General features: G+C 42.3%; 1 protein-coding gene across 1 annotated transcript in view; it reads left to right on the top strand.

Moving 5' to 3' along the window:
- The window catches only part of WWP2 (WW domain containing E3 ubiquitin protein ligase 2), a 142,491-nt gene that overhangs the window by 75,642 nt on the left and 41,168 nt on the right, over window positions 1-25,681 (top strand). The window contains exons 7-8 of the mRNA XM_020870212.2: window positions 6,121-6,248; window positions 21,994-22,204. Coding sequence (XP_020725871.2) covers window positions 6,121-6,248; window positions 21,994-22,204 — 339 coding nt within the window. The remainder of the gene's footprint in view (window positions 1-6,120; window positions 6,249-21,993; window positions 22,205-25,681) is intronic.

Raw genomic sequence — 25,681 nt, 5'->3', positions numbered from 1 at the left:
AAAAACCCCACTATCAGTGGTTCTACCCAGAAACTTCTCTTTTGCTGAGCTAATGGGCTTGAATTCTGAGGTCAAAGAACTTCCCTGTAGTATTCTTGGCCTTTTTTACCAAGATAGAAAAATATGCTTGGCACCCAGTATCTGGTTTGCCACGAATTCTTGACATTTAGAAGAGATATGTCCTCGGGCATTGAAGAATCCCCGTATTTATTAATACAGGGTGTTTGTAGAGTTCTGAGTATTGCCTGAATCATATTCCTTTCAAGGTTCTTGTTTTCTGGGTGTTTTTTGGGGTGGGGCAGATCCCCTAGAGAAGGAAATGACATGATGACTCTCTCCAGTATTCTTACATGGAAAATCCCATGGACAGAGGAGCATGGCGGGCTATAGTCCATGGGATCACAAAGAGTTGGATGTGACTGAGTGACTAACACACAAATATCCTCATACCATACCTAAGTTTTTTTTTAAAACTATTCGATTACTGTAAAAACTTTTCTCATGTGATGGGTTGTTTTCTCAGTGACTGAAACACACAGATTGCTTTTTAAAATGAAGATGGGTCTGTGGAGGTATAATTTGCATACAGTAACACACACCCTATGCAATGTACAGTTCTGTGGGTTTTGACAGAAGTATAGAGTCTGGTGTGTTCTCAGTCACTCAGCTGTGCCTGAAACTCTTCTTACCCTGTGGACGGTAGCCCTCTAGGCTCCTCTCTCCATGGGGTTTTCCACGCGAGAATACTGGAGTGGGTTGCCATTTCCTTCTCCAGGAGATCTTCCTCACCTAGGGATTGAAACCATGTCTCTTGCATCTCCTGCAGTGGCAGGTGGATTCTTTACCACTCTGCCACCTGGAAGCCCATAGAGTCTGGTAACCACCACCATAAATCAAGATACAGAATGTTTCATTTCCCCCAAAAGTTCCCTCTTGTCCCTTTGCAGTCAGCCCCTGCTGCTTTCTCCAGATACTGGCAGATACTAATTGTTTCCTGTCCCTGCAGTTTTACCTTTTCTTAAGTGTCATAAAAATGGAATGATACACTCTGTAACCTTTTGTGTCTGTCTCCTTCTGCTTCGAATAATTCATTTGTGATTCATCTATGTTGTTTCATCATCAGTAGTTCATTCCTTTTGTTTGCTGAGTAGTGTTTCACTGTGTTGATGTACCACATTCAGTCTGTTCATTCACCGATTTGGGTTGTTTATGGTTTTGAAAATTATGAATCGTCACCCAAAATAGTTTGCCTACAAGTTTTGTATAAACATGTTTTCTTTTCTCTTGCATAAATACCTAGGCGTAGGATTGCTGGTTGGTACACTAAGTGCATGTTTAACTTTATAAGAAACTGCCAGACTTTTCCAAAATGATAGTACCACATTGCATTCCCTTCAGCAGTATTTAAGAGACCTGGTTGCTTTGTGTTCTTACTAACACTGTTTACTGTCAGATTTTTTTGTTTTGTTTTTGTTTGTGTGTGTGAGGCTTTTTTGTTTTGTTTTTACTTTTTCTGTTTGTATAGTTGTGTGATGGTATCTCACTGTGGTTTTAATTTGCATTTTCCTAATGACTATTGATGTTGAGCGTTTCTCATGTGTTTATTTGCCGTTTGTAGATCTTCTCTTTTAAAGCTTTTTGGTTAGTTTTGTTGGTTTATTCTTTTTATTATTGAGTTTTGAAAGTTTTTTCTTATACTAGATAGAAATCCTTTATCAGATACATATTTTAGAAATAATTTTTCCCAGTTTAGGGATTAGCTTTTCATTTTCCTGATAGTGTTTTTGGAAGGGCAGAAGTTTTGAATTTTAATGGAGTGCTTTTTAAATCCATTTCCTCATAAGGGATATGATAGACTTACCAATCCCAAGTTCTGAGCCACCACCAAATTTTGAATTTCATTTTTTAATTTAGCAGAAACTTTTGTTTTTGTGTCTTGTGAGCTGTTACTTCTTTTGACTCTTCATTTTGTTTTAATTTACATTACCAATAGTAAGGCTGCCTTTTTTTTTTTTTAAACAAAGTTTTGTTTAATTGCTCCACATAAACTATTGCATATGTGATGAGGATCAACAAAGCTGCCCTGGGTGACAGTGCTAAGTTACCCGCCAGGCTCACTCACTGGCCAGTGACTCCCACACACCAGCATCATAGAGAGTGATGCAAGTTTGTGTCTGAGCAGGATTATCGATCACTGCCTTTCCCCTAACATGTAGGTCCTTGAGGTCAGGGACTCTTAATTTTGTTGGTAGATCTAGAACACAGCCTAATAGGTCAGAAAATAATGATTGAATTCAAGTTACTGGCTTTCATGAAGGACAGTGCCAAATATCTCACAGCATTTGAGGCTGTGGCTCTCAGGGTTAGCTGAGGACCGAGGCCAGCACTGAACGTCAAAGCTTGAATGACAAGGGACAGCGAGGAGCCCGTTCCTGGGGGCCTCACTTGCATCAGATCGTTTTCTGGAGCATGGAGAGAGAATCCTCCGACCCGGACCTTGACTGGTATTCCTTAGGGAGGCCTTAGTTTCTGACCTGAGAGAGGAACTTAGGTAAGTTCACACCAGCATTCTGAGAAAGCACATACTGTAGTGAGAGCTGAATCTCGGTAACTAGAGGACTCAAAACCATTTGTGGAGTTTTGCTGTTCTGCCGCCTTTTGACTGCCCCAGGGTCTGCATAGCTGTTCCCTCCCGCCCCCAAAATGGCGGAGGGATCAGGCCAAGGTTGAAGTCATTGGCAGAGCCGAAGCCAGGCTGCCTGTGGTGGAGCCCAGCTCATTTCCACCCCATCACCCCACGTGCGTCCTGGTACTATTTTGGCTTATGGTGTGTGGTTTCAGCATTTGGGCCAGCTTTTTAATCACGACACAGTCCCATCTTTTAAAGGTTGGGTGAGTCCTCCCATGAGTTTGAGCAGGCTCTGGGAGTTGCTGATGGACAGGGAAGTCTGGTTTGCTGCAGTCCATGCGGTCACAAAGAGTCAGACACGACTGAGCAACTGAACTGAACTGAACTGAATCCTCCCAAAGAAGCAACTGCTAAAGAGAAGATTTTCCTCAAATGTTCAGGCCTTCTCTTCTTTCTAAGAGTCTTATTTTAAAGATAATTCAAGAGGGGAAAAGTGGAAGCTCCAGACTTAGGGCAAGGGAAGAATCTGGGGGAAGTGTGTGTGTGTGTGTGTGTATAAGGGTGTGTGTTTGGGGGAAGGGTATGTGTGTGTGTCTGTGTGTATGCGTGTGTATGTGTATGGTGGGCGGGTAGTGGGATGGCCTTGTGTGTGTGTCTGTGTCTGTGTGTGTGTCTGTGTGTATGCGTGCATGTGTGTGTGGTGGGCGGGTAGTGGGATGGCCTTGTGTGTGTGTGTGTGTGTCTGTGTGTGTGTCTGTGTGTATGCGTGCATGTGTGTGTGGTGGGCGGGTAGTGGGATGGCCTTGTGTGCATGTGTGTGTGTGTGTGTGGTGGGCGGGTAGCGGGGTGGCCATGGGCCATGGGCAAGGAGGCAGCAATTCAGGCAAAGTGGTCCCAGCTGCCCCTGGTTTATGGCTAATCCCAGCGTTGCTCCAGCCTGTCATTCAGGGTGTGCTGCTGTCATTAGTGGTTGAACATTTCTGAAAGTGTTCTCTCTCAACTCCAACCACACGCCCTTTCGGGGAAGGGAGGGAGGGGCCAGGAGAGTAGCAGGACCCGCCCTGCTGTCATGCCCAGCTGCCCTGCAGAGGGTCAAGGAGCCCAGGGGGCTGGAAGGAGTCACAGGCCTGCCAGCGGCCGTGCGTGTGACGCGGCCGGTGTCTTGTTCTCTGTGCTGCCCCACGCGGCTGCCCCGCCTGGAGGGTCCAGCCCTCTGCTGTGGGCTCTGAGCACCCAATCACAGAGGCTTTTTTCTTTTGTCCTTTTAAGGGGATTCTTGGCTGAAATAAACCTTCTATTAACCAATTTGATCTCTCTCAAGCTCTCAGCCCCCAACACATACACACACATTCACCAGCAGCTAACGACCATCTTCCCCTCTGGAACTAGTCTGCACTCCTGCTTTCGATGAGGACTTGTGGTAAAATGCTCAATGCTAATATTCCTTCCCATGGAGTAGGGACTCTGAAATATTTTTCTTGACTGAGGTGTGGCTGACAGCTTTGATTTATGAAATTAGCTCAGGGAAAAATAAGATGGAAAAACAGTCCAAATTAAATCTTTATTTCCGTAGCTCAGTTGTGCTCTCCTGTCCATTTTTAACTGCCACGCAGTCTTAGGTACCAAGGACTGCAGGGTTTGCTAGGTTGCTTTTTTCTTCTTCTTTTTTTTTTTTTGTAGTTTTGGCCCAAGAAAAACTTTTTAAATAATTGTGTTTCTTCCTCCCTCAAAAGTAGGCAAGTTTAATGAAGAAAATCAGAAAAACCTAGGAAAGCACAAAAGGAAACATCCATATTCCCAGCGTCCAAAGACAATCATTGTAAACATTTGAGTGTGTACCCATCATGTTGGAGAAGGTAGTCATGGGGCCACTTCCTTCCCTTGGGAATCTCTGAGTTTGTTGTACTGCAAGTTTTTCCCAACATCCTGGGCCAGAATGTCTCACCAACAGAGGTGTTCTGGTGGGTGTGGAGCCTTCCCATGGGTGAGCTTTCTGTTCAAGGTTTTCATCTCACCATTGGGCGAGTGACCCATGAATAGCCCGAAAGGGATTCAACTTAAGTTCAGGCTTCCCCCCACCCCCACTCCAGCCTCCAACCAGAGAGTGTGGGTTCTCAATCTTAGAGTACCTAGATTCAAACCTCTTCTCCATTGCTCACTTTCTTGGTGTCTCTTTTCTCACCTGTAAAATGGACATAATAATAGTAGGCGACCTCTGGGGTTGCCATGTTGAATGAGATAATGTGTGCAAAATGTACAGCATACCACAGGTACCTGGAACCTGATATTCCAGCCCAGTGCATATTAAATACATCCTTCATCCTTCAGTTCAGTTCAGTTGTTCAGTTGTTTCCGACTGTTTGCAACGCCATGAACTGCAGCACACCAGGTTTCCTTGTCCATCACCAGCTCCTGGAGCCTGCTCAAACTCATGTCCATCAAGTCGGTGATGCCATCCAACCATCTCATCCTCTGTCGTCCCCTTCTCCTCCTGCCTTCAATCTTTCCCAGCATCAGCGTCTTTTCCAATGAGTCAGTTCTTCCTATCAGGTGGCCCAAGTATTGGAGCTTCAGCTTCAGCATCATCCTTGCTTCCACACTTTTTGTAAGTGGTATTCTCACTGCCCCTTGTCCCGTGGTTATAAATTGTTCCCTGGACCTCTGTTTCTCTGCCTTGACAGAGATGGTCTTTTCTTCCCTGGGCAGTATAGAAATCCTCTCACTGTTGAAAAGTTGCATGTAATGATGGAGTAGTAGAATAATCTCCTTTGACAAAACGGAAACTGAAGGGCAGGGAAGCTCAGTCATTTTCATTGGGTGAAGGAAGTCAAGCTATGACAAGACTGTGGAAACACATACTGCCTGTTGCCTTGTGTTCTCTGAAGATGTCAGACAGTCTCTGTTGCTGAATTCCACCACTTTTCCTGTACAGATCCCTCTCTGCTTTGTTCCTTATTTACTTGCATAGACTGTTGAGTCACCTCTTCTAGGTAAAACATGGCAACATGCACATTGGTTGAAGTTGTCTAACGCCCCTAGCATTTATTCCCAAGGCAGGCATGTTTCTAGCTATAGAGCAAATGGATTTGGATAAGTTTGGGGCTGCTTTTTTGGCTAATGGGAGAAATATGTTGTCTGTAGCCCGTCCAGTGATTTTCTTGTTTACTTCTTACGGTCAAGCCCAATAAAAATAATGTGATGGTCACAGGATATTTTGCCAGTTATTTCAGATGTAGGGGCAATTCACTCTGGATTTGTTTACTTCAAGTAGAAAAATTTACCCGAAGTTACCTTCTGTACTTTTTACCAAGAAGGAAGCTTACCTGAGTTTCTCCGTTTGGGGCCAGCTTCTGTCAAGTCAAAGACCAGAAGGACTATTACAGGGCTTATTTCCCATAAATAGTGAGAGAGGAAATACGGTGACTTAGGTGGGGGCACAGTTCTTTCTTCTTCATGGTAACTTATGTCTGTTTTATATTTTGAACCTGCAGGACGCACAGACATTCAAGTGGTTCAGCCAGACCAGCCACAGCAGCCGGCGAGCAGAGCCCCGGTACTAGCAGCCGGCACCACCAGCCCGTCAAGAACCCGAGCCACAGTGGCTTGGCCAATGGCACAGGTGAGTGACAGCGCAGAGCACCAGCCCGGACTAAAGCTGTGCTCACGTGGAGCCAGGACTCTGCCTGCCGTGTCAGAATGCAGGGTGGGTGAGAGAAGACTCCCAAACTGAGATGGAATTTGCACTCATCATTCTTTCCATGACCCATCTTCTTTTCTCTCTGGCGTAGTCTGTACAGCCAAGGTCATTCTCCACATGACTGCACTCTTCTCAAACCTTCCTTGGCACAGAAATAAAAAGCATTAATTTTTAAATTCATTTCTTATCAACCTTGGATTTCTTGAGGGGGATATCTTTTTTAAGTGACACTTTTTTTTTTCATTTCCCTAATTTATGAAATGATCAGACTAAGGAGAAAGAAGGCTAAGTATTCTTGTTAAGAGCTGGCTTAGAGAAGATGGTGGCGCTGTTGAATGGGTTGGGATGCTGAACCTGGGCAAAGCCCTGGTGCCACCAGGGGGCCTCCTGTGGCTGTTCCATTGAGAGTATTTGTCCCATTTGAGAGAGGAGAGCCCTTCCACATCCACACCGAACTTCTCTGCACTTGATCCTGTTTCCCCATAAGTGGGAAGAGAAGGACCTATTTCAAAACAAATTCATTTTTGTCCCGCTTTCCTTCCATCTCATTGGGACAGTGCTGAATTTAGAAGGGGAAAGCCATCCCCCCAAAGTTTATTCTTCTAAACATCTTGAGGATTGTCAAATCTTTTGTGATTTCTGGTCATTTGGTGATTTGTCTTAATTTGGGGCAGTTGGGAAGGGTCATGGCCGTTTGCTTTGATAAACTGTAGGTAGGGGAATGCAGGTGTTTAAATCAGAAAGTGACACTGAAATAATTTTGTAGATGCTTGTAGTAGCAGAAGTGTGGCAAGGACAGGAAATTTGGAGCAGCATAACTTCTTCTTTTTAATAATTACTAAATTGTTTTATTCTTTTTATTATGTTTACAACACAACATTTAATTTCTAATATTTATTTAGCAAATTCACTATTTAATATTTCTTTTACTTACTGGAAGTATTAGATTAAAAATTAAGTGTCATTGGATTGAACATAGCAGCATAGCTTCTTCATGCAAGCATTACCCTGGTATTGTTACTGTCTTTTCCGTAACAAACTTATTGAGCAGGAGGCATCGTTTGGGACTCCCTTCTAATGACTTTCGGTTCTCCAGCAGCACCATCTGAGGGCTCCAGAGCCACTGGGATAGCTTAGGGTGTTGGCCATGACATTGTCTGTGGCGGGTTGCAGGACAGAGTGGCCTGGGTCCTGCGAGATTCACTGTCTGTGTGGTGGCCTGACTTTCTCTCTGGAGTTTGGGACCTGTCTGCGGGAACTGAGTTGGCCAGCTGGCTCTGAGCCTTGAGGATGAGGCCACACTGGAGGTGAGGAGGACGAGTGGCTGGGCTGCCGTCTCGGCCCACCTGGCGCTCCTGTGCCAGCCACCGTGTCCAGGCGCTGGCGTTGCCAGTCACAGAAGCCAAGGGTGACCTGGCTTCCCATCTGTGTGGTGGAGACAGCAAGGTGGTGGCCACGGGCCATGCTGGAGGAAACCTTGTGAGCACCATGAGCACCAGTAAACATGCTTCTTTTAGAAAAATAAGTTACCCTTAGAAGAGAGCTGGTGTTCACAAATGGGCAAGGGGAACTGGCTTTTGGAATCAGTTGTTGCCTCGATGCCACGGCCATGATACCAGCCTATGTCCTCCCAGGGGCCTCCATACTTGTGATGCTGGTCTCCCTCAGCCATCTCTACTTGTCTTAGAAAGACAATTCCCTACTATGGGTAGGAGTAGGTCCCTGCTATGGGCACCCTGCAGGGTGTGGGCTTGATCCCCTGTAGGGGAGCTAAGATCACCTATGCTTTGTGGCCAGAAGACCAAGCCATTAAACAGAAGCAATAATGTACCATAATTTAAAAAAATCCACATTTAAAAAAAACTAACTATGGGTAAATTGCATTTCTATGGTTACGGTCTTTGAGTCAGTCTCCTTGGATGTTTAAACAGGTCTGTGTTTCCCCTTGGCTTATTTTTAGGTACCTTTGCATATTGTCCTTATCTTCAGGAACATTATGTATTTCAGCAGACGAGGCAGGTGCCAGCCACGTCTTCTGAAAGCCAAGTATCTGTAACCCCAAACTGCCTTAGAGATGTTTTATGGTGCTGTGTCTGAATGTCCAAACCGCTCCCAAGCCCGTCTGTGAAGGACAGTCGTTGCACGTTAGGGATTTCTGCCTGTTCAAGCACCAAGGCTTTGGCCCCTGTCTCGTCTCTCTATTTTCTGCTCTGAAGATGGTTCACCATGCCTCACAGCCAGCCTGGACCTGGTAGGCTTTTTAATGTCTATCCAAAGGTTACAGAAAGATCTCAGCTTTCCTTTGGGGAGCAGACAGGAGCCCCCTCTCTTTGGCAGCGCAAAACGACAAGGGGGTTGTAGCTCTGACTGAGGACACCTCCATCCCTCAATATGTCTCTGTTTGAACTGTGAGGACCAGTTCCAAAATGGTGGTGGTAGTGAGCCGTGCCTCCAGGGAAGGTTTCCAGAGACCCACAGATTTATTTAGCCAGTCTGTTTTTGGCTGTGTTCTGCAGCTGTGCATGAAAAAGACATCTGGGGCAAAAAGGGAGCCGAGTTCCAGGTGGTTTTTTCACGTTGTCACAACTGTAAAGTATCCATTTTTTATAAAAAGAAGGTGAATGGCAGCCTGTCTGTATAAATATAATATTTCTAAGTTTTTAGAAGTGGTGGGCTCAGAGTCTAGGATAATGGCATAGCACTTTACTGAGACTTGTGTGCAATGATTTACTTTCTAATTTTTTTTTATTAAAAACTTTATCCCCCTCAAAAAATTACATCTCTCACTCAATTCTCCCTTAAATGAGATTTCCATGCATAGAGGGTCGGGAGTCACACAGGCTGTGGTCAGATTCTACATCCCCATGTGTAGCATGTATATAATGCCCAGGGACTTGATGGCCCTTAGTTTTCTAATTAATAAAATCAGGACAAGAGTTTATATCTCCTAGGGTTGTTATAAGGAATAAATTATGTAAGACATATTTCATGTCTAGCACAGTGCCAGGTACATAGTAAGCTCTCAAAGTTAGCTTGGCAAATAATTTCATATGGTTATAATTATGTAGCATGGATACATGTTCTTTTCTGCATTTCATTATTTTTTTTAAAGATGCTTTTGTTGTGAACCATTTTTAAAGTCTTTATTGAATTTGTTACACTCTTGCTTCTGTTTCATGTTTTGATTTTTTGGCCGAGAGGCATGTGGCATCTTAGCACCCTGACCAGGGATTGAACCCGTATCCCTTCACTCTCACCCCTTCAGTCTCACCTTGGTGTTGGAAAGCAAAGTCTTAACCTCCAGGGAGGTCCTCACTTCATTATTTTTGATATACGTGTCCATGTTTTAGGGTCTTTCTGTTTACCTTTTTTTAGTGGTTTCATATTATTTATCAGTTAATATGCCATAACTCATATAACCATTTCTCAGTCCTTGTGCATTTCTTTTACATAAAACTAAATCCTGATGTAAACATCTTTACACACAACTTGGTTTCTTCTGGAATGAAGTTCTTGAATCAAAGGATGTGAACTTTTTAAAATCTGAAGTGTGTTACCAGATTGCCTGAATCTGGTGTTATAATAATCATATACGCCAAGGCATTGTAAAATTTTCCTCATGGCATATGAGGCTTATTTTTTCCTTGACCTTGTAAATACTAAGTTTGTCATTTTGCTAACGGGTATAGAGTCCCACCTCATCGTTTAAGCTCATGTGTTTCTACAGTTATCAGTTGCTTTTCTCTTATGTGACTTCTTTCATAATGTTCAGTTATTTGACTTGTGGAGTTATAGAGGTTAACTTTAGAGATTATAGTCTTTTTAGTAGAATTGTGGTAAAATACTCATAAAAGTTACCATTTAAGCCATTGCTAAGTAAATAATTTAGTAGCATTGAGTGAAATCCTACTGTTGTGCAGCTTTATCACTGTCCTTTTCCAGAACTTTTCATCATCCTAAACTGAAACTGTACCCTTCACACAAAAGCATTGTCCCTCCCTTCTGTTCCCCAGCCCTATCCCCTGGCAGCCTCTGTCCTACATCATTTTTGCTTACTCGTGATGACTGCCCTGGGTCTGCGCTGCTCTGCAGGGACCTCTCTAGTTGTGAGCAGGGTCTACGCTAGTGCGGTGTGTGGGCTTCCTGTGCCGTGGCTTCTCTTGTTGCAGAGCGCAGGCTCTGAGTGTGTGGGCTTCAGTAGTTGCAGCACATGGGCTTAGCTTCCCCTCAGCATGTGGAATCTTGCCAGATCAAGGATGGAGCCCACCTGCATTGGCAGGTGGATTCTTAACCACTGGACCGCCAGAGAAGTCCTCTGTGTTCTCCTTTGTGTCTCTCTGAATTTGCTTATTCTAGGTGCTTCATGTTTCACGTGGAATCATTTGTCCTTTTGACTCTGGCTTATTTCACTTGCTTAATGTTTTCAAGATTAACCCATGTTGTAACAAGCATCAGGGTTTTGTTCCTTTTCCACGCTAAATAATATTCCATTGTATGTGTTTACCACATTTAATTTATCCATTCATTTGCTGATAGACATTTAGGTTGTATCCTCCTCTTGGCTATTGTGCTAATGCTGTGGTAAGTGTGGATGTCTGAGTATCTGTGTCTGTGCTTCTGGTTCTTTTGGCTGTATACCTTGGAGTAGAGTTGATGGTTCATATGGTAATTCTATGTTTAGCTTTTGAGGAACCCTCAAACTGTTTTCCACAGCAGCTGCACTCTTTTCCCACCGGCAATGAATGAGGGTTCCAGTTTTTCCACATCTTTGTGAACACTTGTTTTTTTTCTTTTTAATACTAGTCATCCTAATGTGTATAAAATATCTAGGTACACAAGTTTTACTGGTTATTTTTATGATTATAAGTTTTTATTATATTTTTGTTTTGCCTTTTATCTCATTTTCTGTGGTTTTTCTAGAAAGTAGTTAAAAACTTAAAAAAATTGTGCCTGAGCATTTTTTTACTGTTTGTAATTTCAACTTTTGCTTCCATAGTGAAAAGACTGTCTCTTGTCTCTAGATGGAATAAATATTTTCTTCTGTTTTACTTTTTTTTTCATGTTAAACTATCCCACCAGAAATTATAGCATATATGTATATGTATATATATATATATGTATACATTCATGTTATATGTATAATGAAGGCTGAGTTTCAATTAATTTTTCCTTGTAGCGAGATCCTATTATCCTATGAACATTAGTTGCTTTTTTTAAATTGTGGTGATACTTTGTGTTTATCACTTACTATATTCTAATATTCTTACTTTCTTATATTCTTACATGCAGTGAGTATTCATTTCTGGACTCTTTACTTATCCCGTTTATTTCTGGTTTTAAACCAGTCTTGTGTGATTTCGATTATTGACGTGTTTTTTTAATGCCTGGAAAGGCTAGTCCCATCTTACTGCTTTTTCTCCATGATATGCTTTGATAGCTTATATATTTTCAAAACAAATTTCAGACTTAGGAACTTGAAAAAAAAAGTGAAAGTGTAACTCGCTCAGTCATGTCTGATTCTTTTGCAGTCCCCGTGGGGACTGTAGCCTGCCAGGGAAGCCTTTAGAAACTTGGTGGAAGGTAAATGGAAATTGTTTGAATCTATGTACTGACCAAGGAAAGTTGGAACTTTCCCATCAGGTGACATAGTATGACTTTATCCATTTTCAAGTTTTCCTTTTTTCCATCTAATTTAATTGCTTTTCTTTATATAATCCTCACCCACCGCCATGTCATGCTAGTTATGAACTGTTTTTCTAGTTTTGGTTGGTCTCGTGAAGAGCTGAGTTGATAATTGCATTGGAAGGCATTGCTTGGGTTTCATGAGTGAGAGATACTGACTACTTTACCGTGTGTCATAGGTTATGAGCCGGTCTTCTGTTTAAAAAGCTTCCATTGTTGGCAGGCACCTTTTCCACACCCGAGTGAGGGGGCTGAAAAGACGTGTGTGTACAGTGAGAGTCTGTGCTGCACCACACACACATAAGGATCTTGGAACACACAGTGAGCTGGCAGCGTGTCTAGGATTAAGCAGAAGAATTTCCAATTCCTGATCTCTTTTTGGCTAACTGTGACTAGAGTATGTCTGAGCCCTCCATGAATATCTGATTCATAAAGTTACAGTGTTTAACCAGCATTACAGAGGGAACTTTGTGAAATACCCACAGTTGCAGAAATCAGGCATTTTGCCTCCTTACCCCATTTACCCTTTCATCTTGCTACCCAGCTTTTCTCCTGATACATGAGCGTCATCTAAGCCATCTCTGTTTCTCTTTCCCCCAACCCCTTCCATTGTGTTTGTTTAGTGGTCTTCTGGATTTGAGTGCTGATTCTGCTACTTGCTTGCCACATCACTAAATGTTACTTTTGGGAGCCTCTGTTTTACCTTCAGTAAAATGGGGATAATACCACTTTCCTTATGGGGTTATTAGGAAGATAAGTGAGCTTATGAGACTGAACTTGTGAAAAGCAGCATGGGATCCTGGATTAGATCTTGGAATAGTAAAAGGACATTAGTGGAAAAGCTGGTGAAACCCAGATAGAGTCTGGGATATAATTAATAGTAGTGGAGGTGATGGAATTCCAGTTGAGCTGTTTCAAATCCTAAAATATGATGCTGTGAAAGTGCTGCACTCAATATGCCAGCAAATTTGGAAAACTCAAGCAGTGGCTACAGGACTGGAAAAGGTCAGTTTTCATTCCAATCCCTAAGAAAGGGAATGCCAAAGAAAGTTCAAACTACCACACAATTGCACTCATCTCACACGCTAGTAAAGTAATGCTCAAATTTCTCCAAGCCAGGCTTCCAGATGTTCAAGCTGGTTTTAGAAAAGGCAGAGGAACCAGAGATCAAATTGCCAACATCCACTGGATCATCGAAAAAGTAAGAGAGTTTCAGAAAAATATCTATTCTGCTTTATTGACTATGCCAAAGCCTTTGACTGTGTGGATCACAATAAACTGTGGAAAATTCTGAAGGAGATGGAAATACCAGACCACCTGACCTGCCTCTTGAGAAACCTGTATGCAGGTCAGGAAGCAACAGTTAGAACTGGACATGGAACAACAGACTGGTTCCAAACAGGAAAAGGAGTCTGTCAAGGCTGTATATTGTCACCCTGCTTATTTAACTTATATGCAGGGTACATCATGAGAAATGCTGGGCTGGAAGAAGCACAAGCTGGAATCAAGGTTGCCGGGAGAGATATCAATAACCTCAGATATGCAGATGACACCACCCTTACGGCAGAAAGTGAAGAAGCCCTAAAGAGTTTCATGATGAAAGTGAAAGAGGAGAGTGAAAAAGTGGGCTTAAAGCTCAACATTCAGAAAACTAAGATCATGGCATCCGGTCCCATCTCTTCATGGGAAATTGATGGGGAGACAGTGGAAACAGTGGCTGACTTTATTTTTCTGGGCTCCAAAATCACTGCAGATGGTGATTACAGCCATGAAATTAAAAGACACTTACTCCTTGGAAGGAAAGTTATGACCAACCTATACAGTATTTTAAAAAGCAGAGACATTACTTTCAACAAAGGTCCATCTAGTCAAGGCTATGGTTTTTCCAGTAGCCACGTATGGATGTGAGAGTTGGACTATAAAGAAAGCCGAGCACCGAAGAATTGATGCTTTTGAACTATGGTCTTGGAGAAGACTCTTGAGAGTCCCTTGGACTACAGGGAGATCCAACCAGTCCATCCTAAAGGAGATCAGTCCTGGGTGTTCATTGGAAGGACTGATGTTGAAGCTGAAACTCCAATACTTTGGCCACCTGATATGAAGAGCTGGCTCATTGGAAAGGAAGACCCTGATGTTGGAAAAGATTGAAGGAAGGAGGAGAAGGGGATGACAGAGGATGAGATGGCTGGATGGTATCACCGACTCAATGGACATGACTTTGGGTAGACTCTGGTAGTTGGTGATGGACAGGGAGGCCTGGCGTGCTGCAGTTCATGGGGTCGCAAAGAGTCGGACACGACTGAGCGACTGAACTGAACTGAATGTTCTAAGATTATTTATTTTTTTAGGTTTGACAAATATGCCATAGTTAAGCAAGGTAGTAATATTATATAGCATGGATGAAGGGCATGTTATCTTTGTACTGTGTTTGCAACTTTTCTATAAATTTGCAGTTATTCTCAAATTTAAAAAAATTAAAAAGAACCTGCTTTTGCAATGATAGTGTTATCCAAATGTGAGGCACATTTATTTCAGATATCTTTTGCTAGATTATTAGGCCTATTAAATAAGTATTTGTCCAATGAATGTTTATCAAATGCCATTTTACCAAGTGCTATGACAGTGTAAAGAAGTATGAAATGAGCCTCTGCTCTATAATCTGTTTTAGGGAAAGAAGCTGAAAAGACACAGTCTGCCAAGTGCTAACGCAGTAGATGTCACAGGGGCTGTGCGGTTGAGTATCTGAGACCACGGGTTTTGTTGGCTCTGCTGAGGGACCCGTCGGGGCTGAAGCAGTAGGAAGAGCCTGTAGAGAAGGGGGGCTGAGGTAGCAGAGGGATGGAGGCAAGGACATAGGAGCTAGAGAGTAAAAGTAGCAAAAAACAAAGGAAAACAAATTTTCCCTCATTCTCAAGAAGGATACCATCTTTTGGGACAGACAAGTTGTGTACATGAAATAATTAGGATTAAGAGAGAACACTGGCTATATTGAATAGAGCTTAAAAGTAACATACAGCATTTCTCTAAGGGGTGGTGAAATTATAACTCCTCGTCTTTGACAATCCAGTTTTTCTCTCTACTTTAAGTCGTGGCTCAAGGATCGTGCTCTGTCACTATTTTACCAGGGTGACCATGGGGCAGTAACTGAATTGTCTGAACTTTGGTTTTTCCTGACTATAAGCTGCGATGGGGAGGATTTACTTCTGAAATTTCAAGTCCTTATGTTCTAAGAACATGTGTTTATATACAGGAACACCTTGTCTTATCACTCTTTGCTTCATTATGCTTCATTTGTTGTTTAGTTGCTAAGTTGTGTCCGAATCTGTGTGACCCCATGGACAGTAGCCTGCCGGGCTGTGTCTGTGGGATTTCCCAGGCAAGAATAGTAGAAATGGGCTGCCATTTCCTTCTCTAGGGGATCTTCCTGACCCAGGGATGGAACCCATGTCTCCTGCATCTCCTGCTTGGCAGGTGGATTCTTTACTACTGAGCCACCAGGGAAGCCCATTGTACTTCACAGATAATTAAAAAAAAATTTTTTTTTTAAACAAATTGAAGGTTTGTGGCAACGTTGCCTCAAGCAAATCTGCAGCACCATTTTTCCAACAGCATATGCTCACATCGTGTCTCTGTCATATTTTGATAATTCTTGCAATATTTCAAACCCTCTACCAGCAAAAGAGTTGATGGTTAGCATTTTAGCAATAAAGTATACATTATATTTTAAGACATAATACTATTGTATGCTTCATAGAGTATAGTATAGTGTAAATATAACTTATATGCCCTTGGCAAGCAGAAAAATTATGTGACTTGCTTTATCATGATATTTGCTTTATTGTGGTGGCCTGGAATCACATCTGCAACAACTCTGTGAACACCCCCCCCCCCACACACACACACAGAGTTTTTTAAGAGCAGAGAGTATAAGCATGGATGCATAAAGTTTCAATGCTTGGATATCTGGCTTTCTTATTTTGTCTCCAATCCAAACTTGAGATAGCACAAAATTCTTAAACAGATGAATGACTCTGGTAAATCACAGGCTCTCAGATAGCTCTGTGCACAGACTCAGTTCTGGCTCTCAGATAGCTCTGTGCACAGACTCAGTCCTGGTGGGAACCCTTGTAACTAGATTTGCAGCTGCATCAATGGTCAAATCCAAATAGTATTGACTGGACAGTCTTTTCTACTGGCATGCCACAAGGCTCTGGTTTTATTCTTTTCCTGGTTGACAATTTCATCATAATTTTTTAATAGGCAGTACATACATGTTGTCAACACTTTATACAAAAGTAAAAAAGCTTAAACAGTGTAAAGAAAGTTTCTTTCCTGTTCTCGTCCTCCAATCTCCCCTTCCCTCCCCAGAGGTAGTCCCTGTTCTGTTTCTTATAATTCTTTCCAATTTGAATATACAAGCATGTCCATATATATTATTTGAACATTTACACATAAATGTTAGCACAATATATCTGCTGTTCTTCACTTTCCCACTTAAATCATCTTAGAATTTTTTTCTGAAAAACTTGAAACCGACTTGAAAATCTTTGCCCCTTCTGTCTCCTGTTAACCCCAGTCAAAGAAGGAAACAGTTTTAGTTCCAATAAGAACAATAATCACAGCAGATTGAAATACTTTTTGTTGTTCAGTTGTGTCTGAGTCTTTGTGACCCCATGAACTGCAGCACGCCAGGCTTCCCTGTCCATCGCCATCTCCCAGAGCTTGCTCAAACTCATGTCCATTGAGTCAGTGATACCATCAAACCATTTCATCCTCTGTCATCCCCTTCTTCTCCTGTCTTCAACCTTTCCCAGCATGAATGAAATACTTGAAACATATTTAAAATCAAGAATTCATAATGATTTTTAAACAGAATAAAATTTCACTTTTTTGGGAGGATGTGAGAGTATCATCTCAATTTTCTGAAAACTGGTAAATAAAAGGAAAGACTCCAACTAACTATTCTCCTTTTTCTTCACAAACTGAACCTTGAGGTAGCCAAATAGTTTTTTTAAAAAATACATTTATTGGTTTATTTTTGGCTGTGCTGGGTCTTCACTGCTCTAGCTGCAGAGAGCAGGGTCTCCTCTCTCGTTGTGGTGCATGGGCTTCTCATTGCGGTGGCTTCTCTTGTTGCCGAGTACGGCCTCTAGCGCGGGCAGGCTTCAGTAGTTGCAGAATGCAGGTTTGTTGCCCTGTGGCATCACCAGGGATCGAACTGGTGTCCACCACATAGCAAGGTGGATTTCTTAACCACCAGGGAAGTCCGCCAAGTAGTTGATAGGGGAAATTCCTCTTTAGAGGCATGATAGATGCTTACTGTTTTGCAGCCCCTCACCAATTAGTGGATTCAGGCAATAATCATCAATGGCTGCTAACATTACAGGAGAGACACTAGACATTCTGTGTCTCCTGATGGGAGTATTTCATATGTATGGGGTAATTTGTATTTCCTTCACTGTGAAGTGTCTCTGTGTATTTTTAGTTTTTTTTTTCTTGTTGATTTGTAGAAGCTCTTTTCATTTCAAAGAAATTAGCCAATGGTCTGTAATATGAGTTGATAATGATCTTTCCCAGTTTGTTGTTTTCTCTTTTAATTTTGCTTTTGCTTTTTTTTTTTTTGCTATTTCAATTAAAAAATGAATATAGTTGAATTCATCAATATTTTATGACTTTTAGATTTTGGGGGGTCATTTTGTTAATTAATTTATTTTTGGCCATGTATTATGGCTTGTGGGATCTAAGTTCCCTGACCAGTGGAAGCGCAGAGTATGACTTTTATTGATATATTTTGTATGATACCTTAAACAATCTTTTCTGCTTTGAGATTATAAAAGTATTCTCTTCTCTGTTGTTTAGTTCCTTCATGGTTTCCTTTTTATGTCAAAATCTCTGATCTATCTGGAGTTGATTTTGATGTAAGGAGTGAAATAGGGATGTAACTCAGTTTTTGTCTAGGACACTACCCATTTGTCATAGTACAGTTTGCTGAATAGTCTGTCTTTTCTGTAGCAATTTAAAATGTCAGCTTTGTCATATACTGAATTACTTAATTCCAATGTGTATTTAATTCTGTTTCTGAACTTTCTTGTTTATTTAATCGACATCTGCCTATTCATGTATCAGTGCCACATTGTTTTAGTTGTTGTGACTTTATAGTATGTGTTAGCTAATACTTTGGAGAATAACCCTACCCCTCCTCATACACATAAGACTCTTCATCTCTAGAATGTTTATGGCTATTCTTCTGTATTTAGTTTTCTTTATAAATTATTGAATAAATGTATTTGGTTCTCAAAAAAGTCATGGTTTTTTAAATTGGAATTGAGTAAAATTTATAGATTATGTGTAAAGAGACTTGCCATCTGTTGTGTTTTACTAACTCAACCAAGTTACTGGGAATATAAATAAAAATTCTTGCATTTATGTTGGGGAAACATCAGTTGCACAAAATACAGTTGTTTATTAACTAATTTACTCTGCATGTCAGACAATATTTCATATATTGGAGAGAAAGCAGATTATTTAAATTAATCGTAGGTGGTTCCTAGGCTCTTTGCTGTTTGTTAAGATCAAGCTTGGCATCATATCATGTGAAGAAATTATAGTTTCAGCTGACATCCAATCTTACGTTAGCCGACAGGATCATGTGGTTGTTTCTGAGTAATTATAATCCTGGGTCACATCAGAGGATGTGCAGAGAGGGAAAAGTAGTATGTAGCAAGTGAGTGGTTCAGGCTCTGAAGGCAGACAGCAGGGGTGTGAATTAGGTGCCCTATGACCTTGGAAGTTTATTTAACCTCTTTGAGCTTCAGTTTCCTCAACTGTAAAATAAGGTTGTGTATGAGGCTTAAATGAGATCATCTGAAAGGCTTTGCACTTTGTCTGGTACATACTGGTGTTCTTTAAACATTGCTGTTATCAATTATATTGGAAATCTAACTCTGCTGGTCTGATATTATCTCATTTATTATGTTCAGTTTGCGATATCATTATTTAGAAATAAAGGCAATAGAAGAAAACTAGAAAAGGGCAGCCAGGCCGTTAGAATAGGGCGTGACCTAGAGACATTAATGAAATAGTAGGCCTTTTACTGGAACAGAGAGAGTAAATGAGAAACAGGGTGGCTAGATATTCATTCTGTATTGCTTGAGAGCATGGGGATTAAAACCATCTAGTGGAATTCAGTTTAACATAAGGAAAGTCTTTCTGGTAGCTACTTCTGTTCAACAGTGGAATGGCTCTTTGGATGAGAGGGGAGTTTGCAGGAGAATGGACACATGTATATGTATGGCTGAGTCCTTTTGCTGTTCTATCGGATACCTGAAACTATCACAGCATTGTTTTTTTTTTTTTTTTTCCATTTATTTTTATTAGTTGGAGGCTAATTACTTTACATCATTACAGTAGTTTTTGTCATACATTGAAATGAATTAGCCATGGATTTACATGTATTCCCCATCCCGGTCCCCCCTCCCACCTCCCTCTCCACCCGATCCCTCTGGGTCTTCCCAGTGCACCAGGCCCGAGCACTTGTCTCATGTATCCAACCTGGGCTGGTGATCTGTTTCACCCTAGATGATATACATGTTTCAATGCTGTTCTCTTGAAACATCCCACCCTCGCCTTCTCCCAGAGTCCACAAGTCTGTTCTATACATCTGAGTCTCTTTTTCTGTTTTGCATATAGGGTTATCGTTACCATCTTTCTAAAGTCCATATATATGTGTTAGTATACTGTAATGGTCTTTATCTTTCTGGCTTACTTCACTCTGTATAATGGGCTCCAGTTTCATCCATCTCATTAGAACTGATTCAAATGAATTCTTTTTAATGGCTGAGTAATATTCCATGGTATATATGTACCACAGCTTCCTCATCCATTCGTCTGCTGATGGGCATCTGGATTGCTTCCATGTCCTGGCTATTATAAACAGTGCTGCGATGAACATTGGGGTGCATGTGTCTCTTTCAGATCTGGTTTCCTTGGTGTGTATGCCCAGAAGTGGGATTGCTGGGTCATATGGCAGTTCTATTTCCAGCTTTTTAAGAAATCTCCACACTGTTTTCCATAGTGGCTGTACTAGTTTGCATTCCCACCAACAGTGTAAGAGGGTTCCCTTTTCTCCACACCCTCTCCAGCATTTATTGCTTGTAGACTTTTGGATAGCAGCCATCCTGACTGGTGTATAATGGTACCTCATTGTGGTTTTGATTTGCATTTCTCTGATAATGAGTGATGTTGAGCATCTTTTCATGTATTTGTTAGCCATCTGTATGTCTTCCTTGGAGAAATGTCTGTTGAGTTCTTTGGCCCATTTTTTGATTGGGTCATTTATTTTTCTGGAGTTGAGCTGGAGGAGTTGCTTGTATATTTTTGAGATTAATCCTTTGTCTGTTGCTTCGTTTGCTATTATTTTCTCCCAATCTGAGGGCTGTCTTTTCACCTTGCTTATAGTTTCCTTTGTTGTGCAAAAGCTTTTAAGTTTCATTAGGTCCCATTTGTTTATTTTTGCTTTTATTTCTAAAATTCTGGGATGTGGGTCATAGAGGATCCTGCTGTGATTTATGTCGGAGAGTGTTTTGCCTATGTTCTCCTCTAGGAGTTTGATAGTTTCTGGTCTTACATTTAGATCTTTAATCCATTTTGAGTTTATTTTTGTGTATGGTGTTAGAAAGTGTTCTAGTTTCATTCTTTTACAGGTGGTTGACCAGTTTTCCCAGCACCACTTGTTAAAGAGGTTATCTTTTTTCCATTGTATATCTTTGCCTCCTTTGTCGAAGATAAGGTGACCATAGGTTCGTATCACAGCATTGTTAATCAGTTATACCTCAATACAAATAAAAAGTTAAAAAAACAATGGAATGGCTCTATAGTCAGCTGTTTCTTAGAAGAAATGTTCAGTAAGGATCTGGATGGCCATTAGGAAACACCAAAAAGAGTTTCTGAATTATGAAGAGGAGGCTAAACCAAGGGGGTTTTCCTACGGAATTCTTGTGTAAATGTACACATTAGTCGCTCAGTCGTGTCCAACTCAATGCGACCTCATGGACTGTAGCCGGCCAGGCTTCTCTCGTCCATGGGATTCTCCTGGCAAGAGTATTGGAATGGATAGCCATTCCCACCTCCAGGGGATCTTCCTAACCCTGCATTGGCAGGTGGATTCTTTACTATCTGAGCCACTAGGGAAGCCCAGATTGCACATATGGAAAATTCTCTGTATGTTTATGGCTTATCCGTTTTCAAAGAATTTCAAAGATTTTAAATGTTTGAGACCATGTTTGGTTCCTTTCTGAGTGAGAGGATATTACAGTGCCTTGGGGTCCTTGTGAACATGAGTGATCATCAAAGACATGGAGAAATGAGGAGACTCAGGAATCAGCTCATTTCACTTCTATCTTTGTCTGTTATTCCCTTGGAGACAAGTCCCTTATCTCTGAATGCCATCTTTTCTGTGTAGGCTCTTAATCTTTGCTCCCCACTTTGAGTATGTCTCTTTGAAAGAACAAGCATGTTACTCAAAGTTTACTACCTCTTAGTGTGAATGGAGCTTTTTGAAAGAAGGTGATATTTATTTGTACCTAGCAGACAAGTGACAAGTTTAAAAAAAACCCTGTAAACTTGACTTTGGCCTTGACTGTGCTCCATGTATCACTAACACACTTCCCTGGTGCCTTACTTTTCCTGCTGCTTTTATTGCAATAAATGTAACCATAATATGTTAGAAAATTTTAATAAAGTTATATAAAGGAGATAATGTTTAATAATCTATTTCAGATCCATCTTCCTTTTTTTTTTTTTTTTCTCGCAGGCTTTTACTGACTTGCTGTCTTTTCCAGTATTATGTTCTGTAAAACCTTTTGCTGTCACCATGTAACATTTGTGGTATCCTCATAGGTACTGTGTTATACCACTAAATGAGAAACCTGGTAAATGTGAACGCAATGCTGAGTTGATCTCTAAAATACCATTTTTGTATTTTTAGTGAATGATGAACCCACTGCAACCACTGATCCCGAAGAACCCTCTGTTGTTGGTGTGGCGTCCCCACCTGTTGCAGTGTCCAGTGTGACCCCGAACCCTACCACCGCGACTACCCCTGCCACGGCCACGCCGGCCGAAGGGGAGGAGCCCAGCACTTCGGGCACGCAGCAGTTCCCTGCAGCCGCCCAGGCCCCCGATGCTCTGCCTGCTGGGTGAGTAGCCTTCTGTCCCACCACAGCACCCCCCCGACCCCCTAGGAAAAAACCAACTGGGGCTCCTTCACCAGGCCAGAAACAATGTGGTTATTTATTACCTGGTGGCTAGCAGTCCCTGGGGAGGCTGCCATGCATCAGAGCGAGAAAGGTGTGGAAGGACTGCTCGTTCTACATAAATCTTGAAAAAAAACCTAAATCATCTGGGGCTGAATCAATGCTACCTTATACAGTGACTTGAAATGAGCAGCTCAACTCAAAGAGTGTGGCTGTTATGGAACAAGGAGCTCATTTTGCCCTCCAAAATCACTGGGTTTGCCCAGATCCTGCCTAGAAAACAGCCTTTCGCCCTTGCATTTTATCTCAATGGTCCATGGAGGACTTTAGACCCTGAGTATTACTGTATGTTTTTCCATGACTGGAGCTGATGTTAACGTGGACTTATAGTTTTCTTGCCACCTTTTGGTTCAGAATGAAATCTGATGCTAAAGGCCTTGGGTGACAGGAAGATGGCCCCAGTAGGCCAAAAGCGAGAGGAAATGAAGCTCAGGGACCTGGGAATCAAATAGATCTGGATTTGAATCCTCACTTGACCCTTTATGACCTTGCCCAAGTGACTTACCATCTCGGTAAGGTAGAGGTGATAATCATGCGTAACTACTCCCGAGGAATTTGTTGCAGTCATGTCTGACTCTTTGTGACCCTGTGAACTGCAGCATGCCAGGCTTTCCTGTCCTTCACCATCTCCTGGAGTTTTCTCAAACTCATGTCTGTTGAGTCAGTGATGCTATCCAACCATCTCATCCTCTGCCGCCCCCATCTCCTCCTGCCCTCAATTTTTCCCTTCATCAGGGTCTTTTCCAATAAGTTGGCTCTTTGTGTCAGATGGCCACGGTGTTGGAGCTTCAGCTTCAGCATCAGTCCTTCTAATGAATAGTCAGGATTGATTTCTTTAAGGGGCTCCAATAAGACACTGTATGTGAAGCCCTCACCCGATAGTGAGTGTTACACCTGGTGAATGATATTTTTGAAGTGATTATGAAAGAATCATAAAAGAAGGGAATGGTTCTGAACTGGGAAACAGTCTTATCTCAGGGCTCCCAATCACTTGTCAGGGCCAATTCCATGTGGTCCCACCGCCCATCCTGGTTATCAGCTTGGAACCAGGGAAGCCTTTGTGATAAAAGGGAAGCATGGTATACTGATGTAAAACACACCATACTGTTCTTCAGCCACTTTAGAAAACCCCATCGTCCAAACAAACAAAAAATCCTAAATCTGAAGGCATTTGGGATTTTTACCACTTACATCTCGCATCCCTAGCATCTGGCACACAACTCAACTTACATTTCTTAACAAAACGCAATGATCACATGAAAAATATCACAAATGGTTTTTAATCCCTCAGACCCATAGAGAATCAGGGGGTACTGAGAGGCGGCTTCAGAGTCTTCTGTGAAATTTTCCATTTTGTGGAAAGATTTATAACTGCTTGCTTGAGTGCAACTCCTTCCTACAGAGGTTTTTTTTTTTTTTTTTTCTTTTTCTCTTGTGTATGTAGTAAGGAATACTCGAAAGACCTTTGTTTGGTTTATAATTTGAAATCTGTATATCATCTGGGAGGAGCAGAGTGGGATCGTTTTGGCAGAGGGAGAGGAGATGGCCGGCTGGGTGCCTCAGGAGCCTGCTTGTTTACTTTCCGCTGAGCAAAGCCTGGAAGGCGGGCTTCCCTCCCGTGTGTCAGTCACACGCAATTAGGGCTACTGGCTCAAGGCGTCTTTATGTAGGGCGTGTGTGAGGGTTACTGTTCTCCTGGATTGGGCCCTTCCTGTTTCCAGGCAGCTGGAAAACTCCAGGCTCGTCCTGAAAACACTCTTTATTCTGAGTCTGGCGGTCAGAGCAGCTCAGAGAAGCTGGTTTTCCTACTTGGCCTCCCAACCCACCCCAACCAGAGGCCGAACTGCTTCTCTTGGGTAGAGTTTGAACAACATCTTCTCCCTGGAGCATTTAGCATGGGATGGTAGGTCTGAGGAGGCTGCTTCCCACTTGAACACAAGTGATGGTCAGGAGAAGGGCATTGAGACCCAGTTTTACCACCCAGGGGGCTTCCGGGTGCCCACTGGGAGTCCTGGTATTTTGTGGGCTGTCTCGGGGCCTGGTGATTGCCACTGGCAGTGCTGAGTGCGTGGCGGTGAAGATGGCAGGCTTTCAGTTCTCTGCTCTGTGATGGCAAGCCAGAAAGTGCACACTTTACACCCCAAGCCTTCCAATTCACAGACCTGCCGTCTCCACCCTAGCCGCTTACTTACAAGTTTAGGAGATCCAGACAAGATGGATCATCCCTACCTTCTTGGTATCTTACATTCAGGAGTCAGGGGAACCACTTTTAACCTTTTAAATAAAATTCTGAACATAACATTTCATCACCCAGAGTGCCTCACTGGTTTCTTCTTGTCTTTAGGAGTCAATTCTCAAATGCTTAATAAGACCTGAAAAAGCTCTGCAGGACAGGGCCTCATCTACCCCTCAAACTTTCCGTGGAAGACATGCTTTGCTTTGCTCTCTAAGCTCTGCCCATAATGACTTACTTTAGTTTGACAAGTATAGCACCCTTTCTCTGGGTTGGGGACGGTCTGTCATGCTGGTTACCGCTCTCTGAAACCTTCCTCACCATTTTTTCCATTAATTTCTATCCATCTTCAAGTCTCAGATTAATCAGCACTTGCTCTGGGGATCCTTCCTCAGTCCCTGGTAGACAAGGTCACACCGCTCTGTGTATTGCAACTCTTCTCACACGCATAATTGCGTGTTCTGCGTCCCTCTTACCCAGTTGGGCTGTAAATGCCAAGATGGCAAGGAGCCTGGCACAAAGTCAGCTCCCAAGACATACTTGTAGTGCATTAATGAACCAGTTTTTTGAGGGTTTCCCACATGGCTTGGTGGTAAAGAATCTGCCTGCCAATGCAAGAGACACAGAAGACATGGGTTCCATCTCTGGGTTGGGGAGATCCTCTGGAGGAGTCAGTGACAACCCACTTCAGTATTCTTGCCTGGAAAATCCCATGGACAGAGGAGCCTGGCAGGCTGCAGTTTGTGGGGTTGCGAAAGAGTTGGACATGCCTGAACGACTGAGCAGCAGCAATGTCTCAATTTAAATGCCATATATATATATATATATATTTTTTTTTTTTTTTCGCTCCACCTGGATGAATGTTTTCTGCTTCTTTGATGGCTCAAATAGACAGGACCTATGACAGGAATTACATTTTCTTCCTAAGAGCAAGCCCTTAATGGGTCCCTCACTAGGTTGTCTGGCTTTGGGTTCACGTTAGGACTCTCTCACAGGGTCGGGCTGCTCCTTTCTGCTCACTAGGGGTCTACATGCCTGGGAAACACTGCGGAGCATGTCTCCCCCTTTGCGTGGCCTTTGTGAGCCACGCTAGACTGCTTTTTTTGAGACATCCAGCCGACTCGGTC

The sequence above is a fragment of the Odocoileus virginianus genome, chromosome 20 (genome assembly GCF_023699985.2).
Source record: "Odocoileus virginianus isolate 20LAN1187 ecotype Illinois chromosome 20, Ovbor_1.2, whole genome shotgun sequence".
In the NCBI taxonomy this organism is placed as follows: domain Eukaryota; kingdom Metazoa; phylum Chordata; class Mammalia; order Artiodactyla; family Cervidae; genus Odocoileus; species Odocoileus virginianus.
This window is presented reverse-complemented; position numbering and strand designations above follow the sequence as displayed.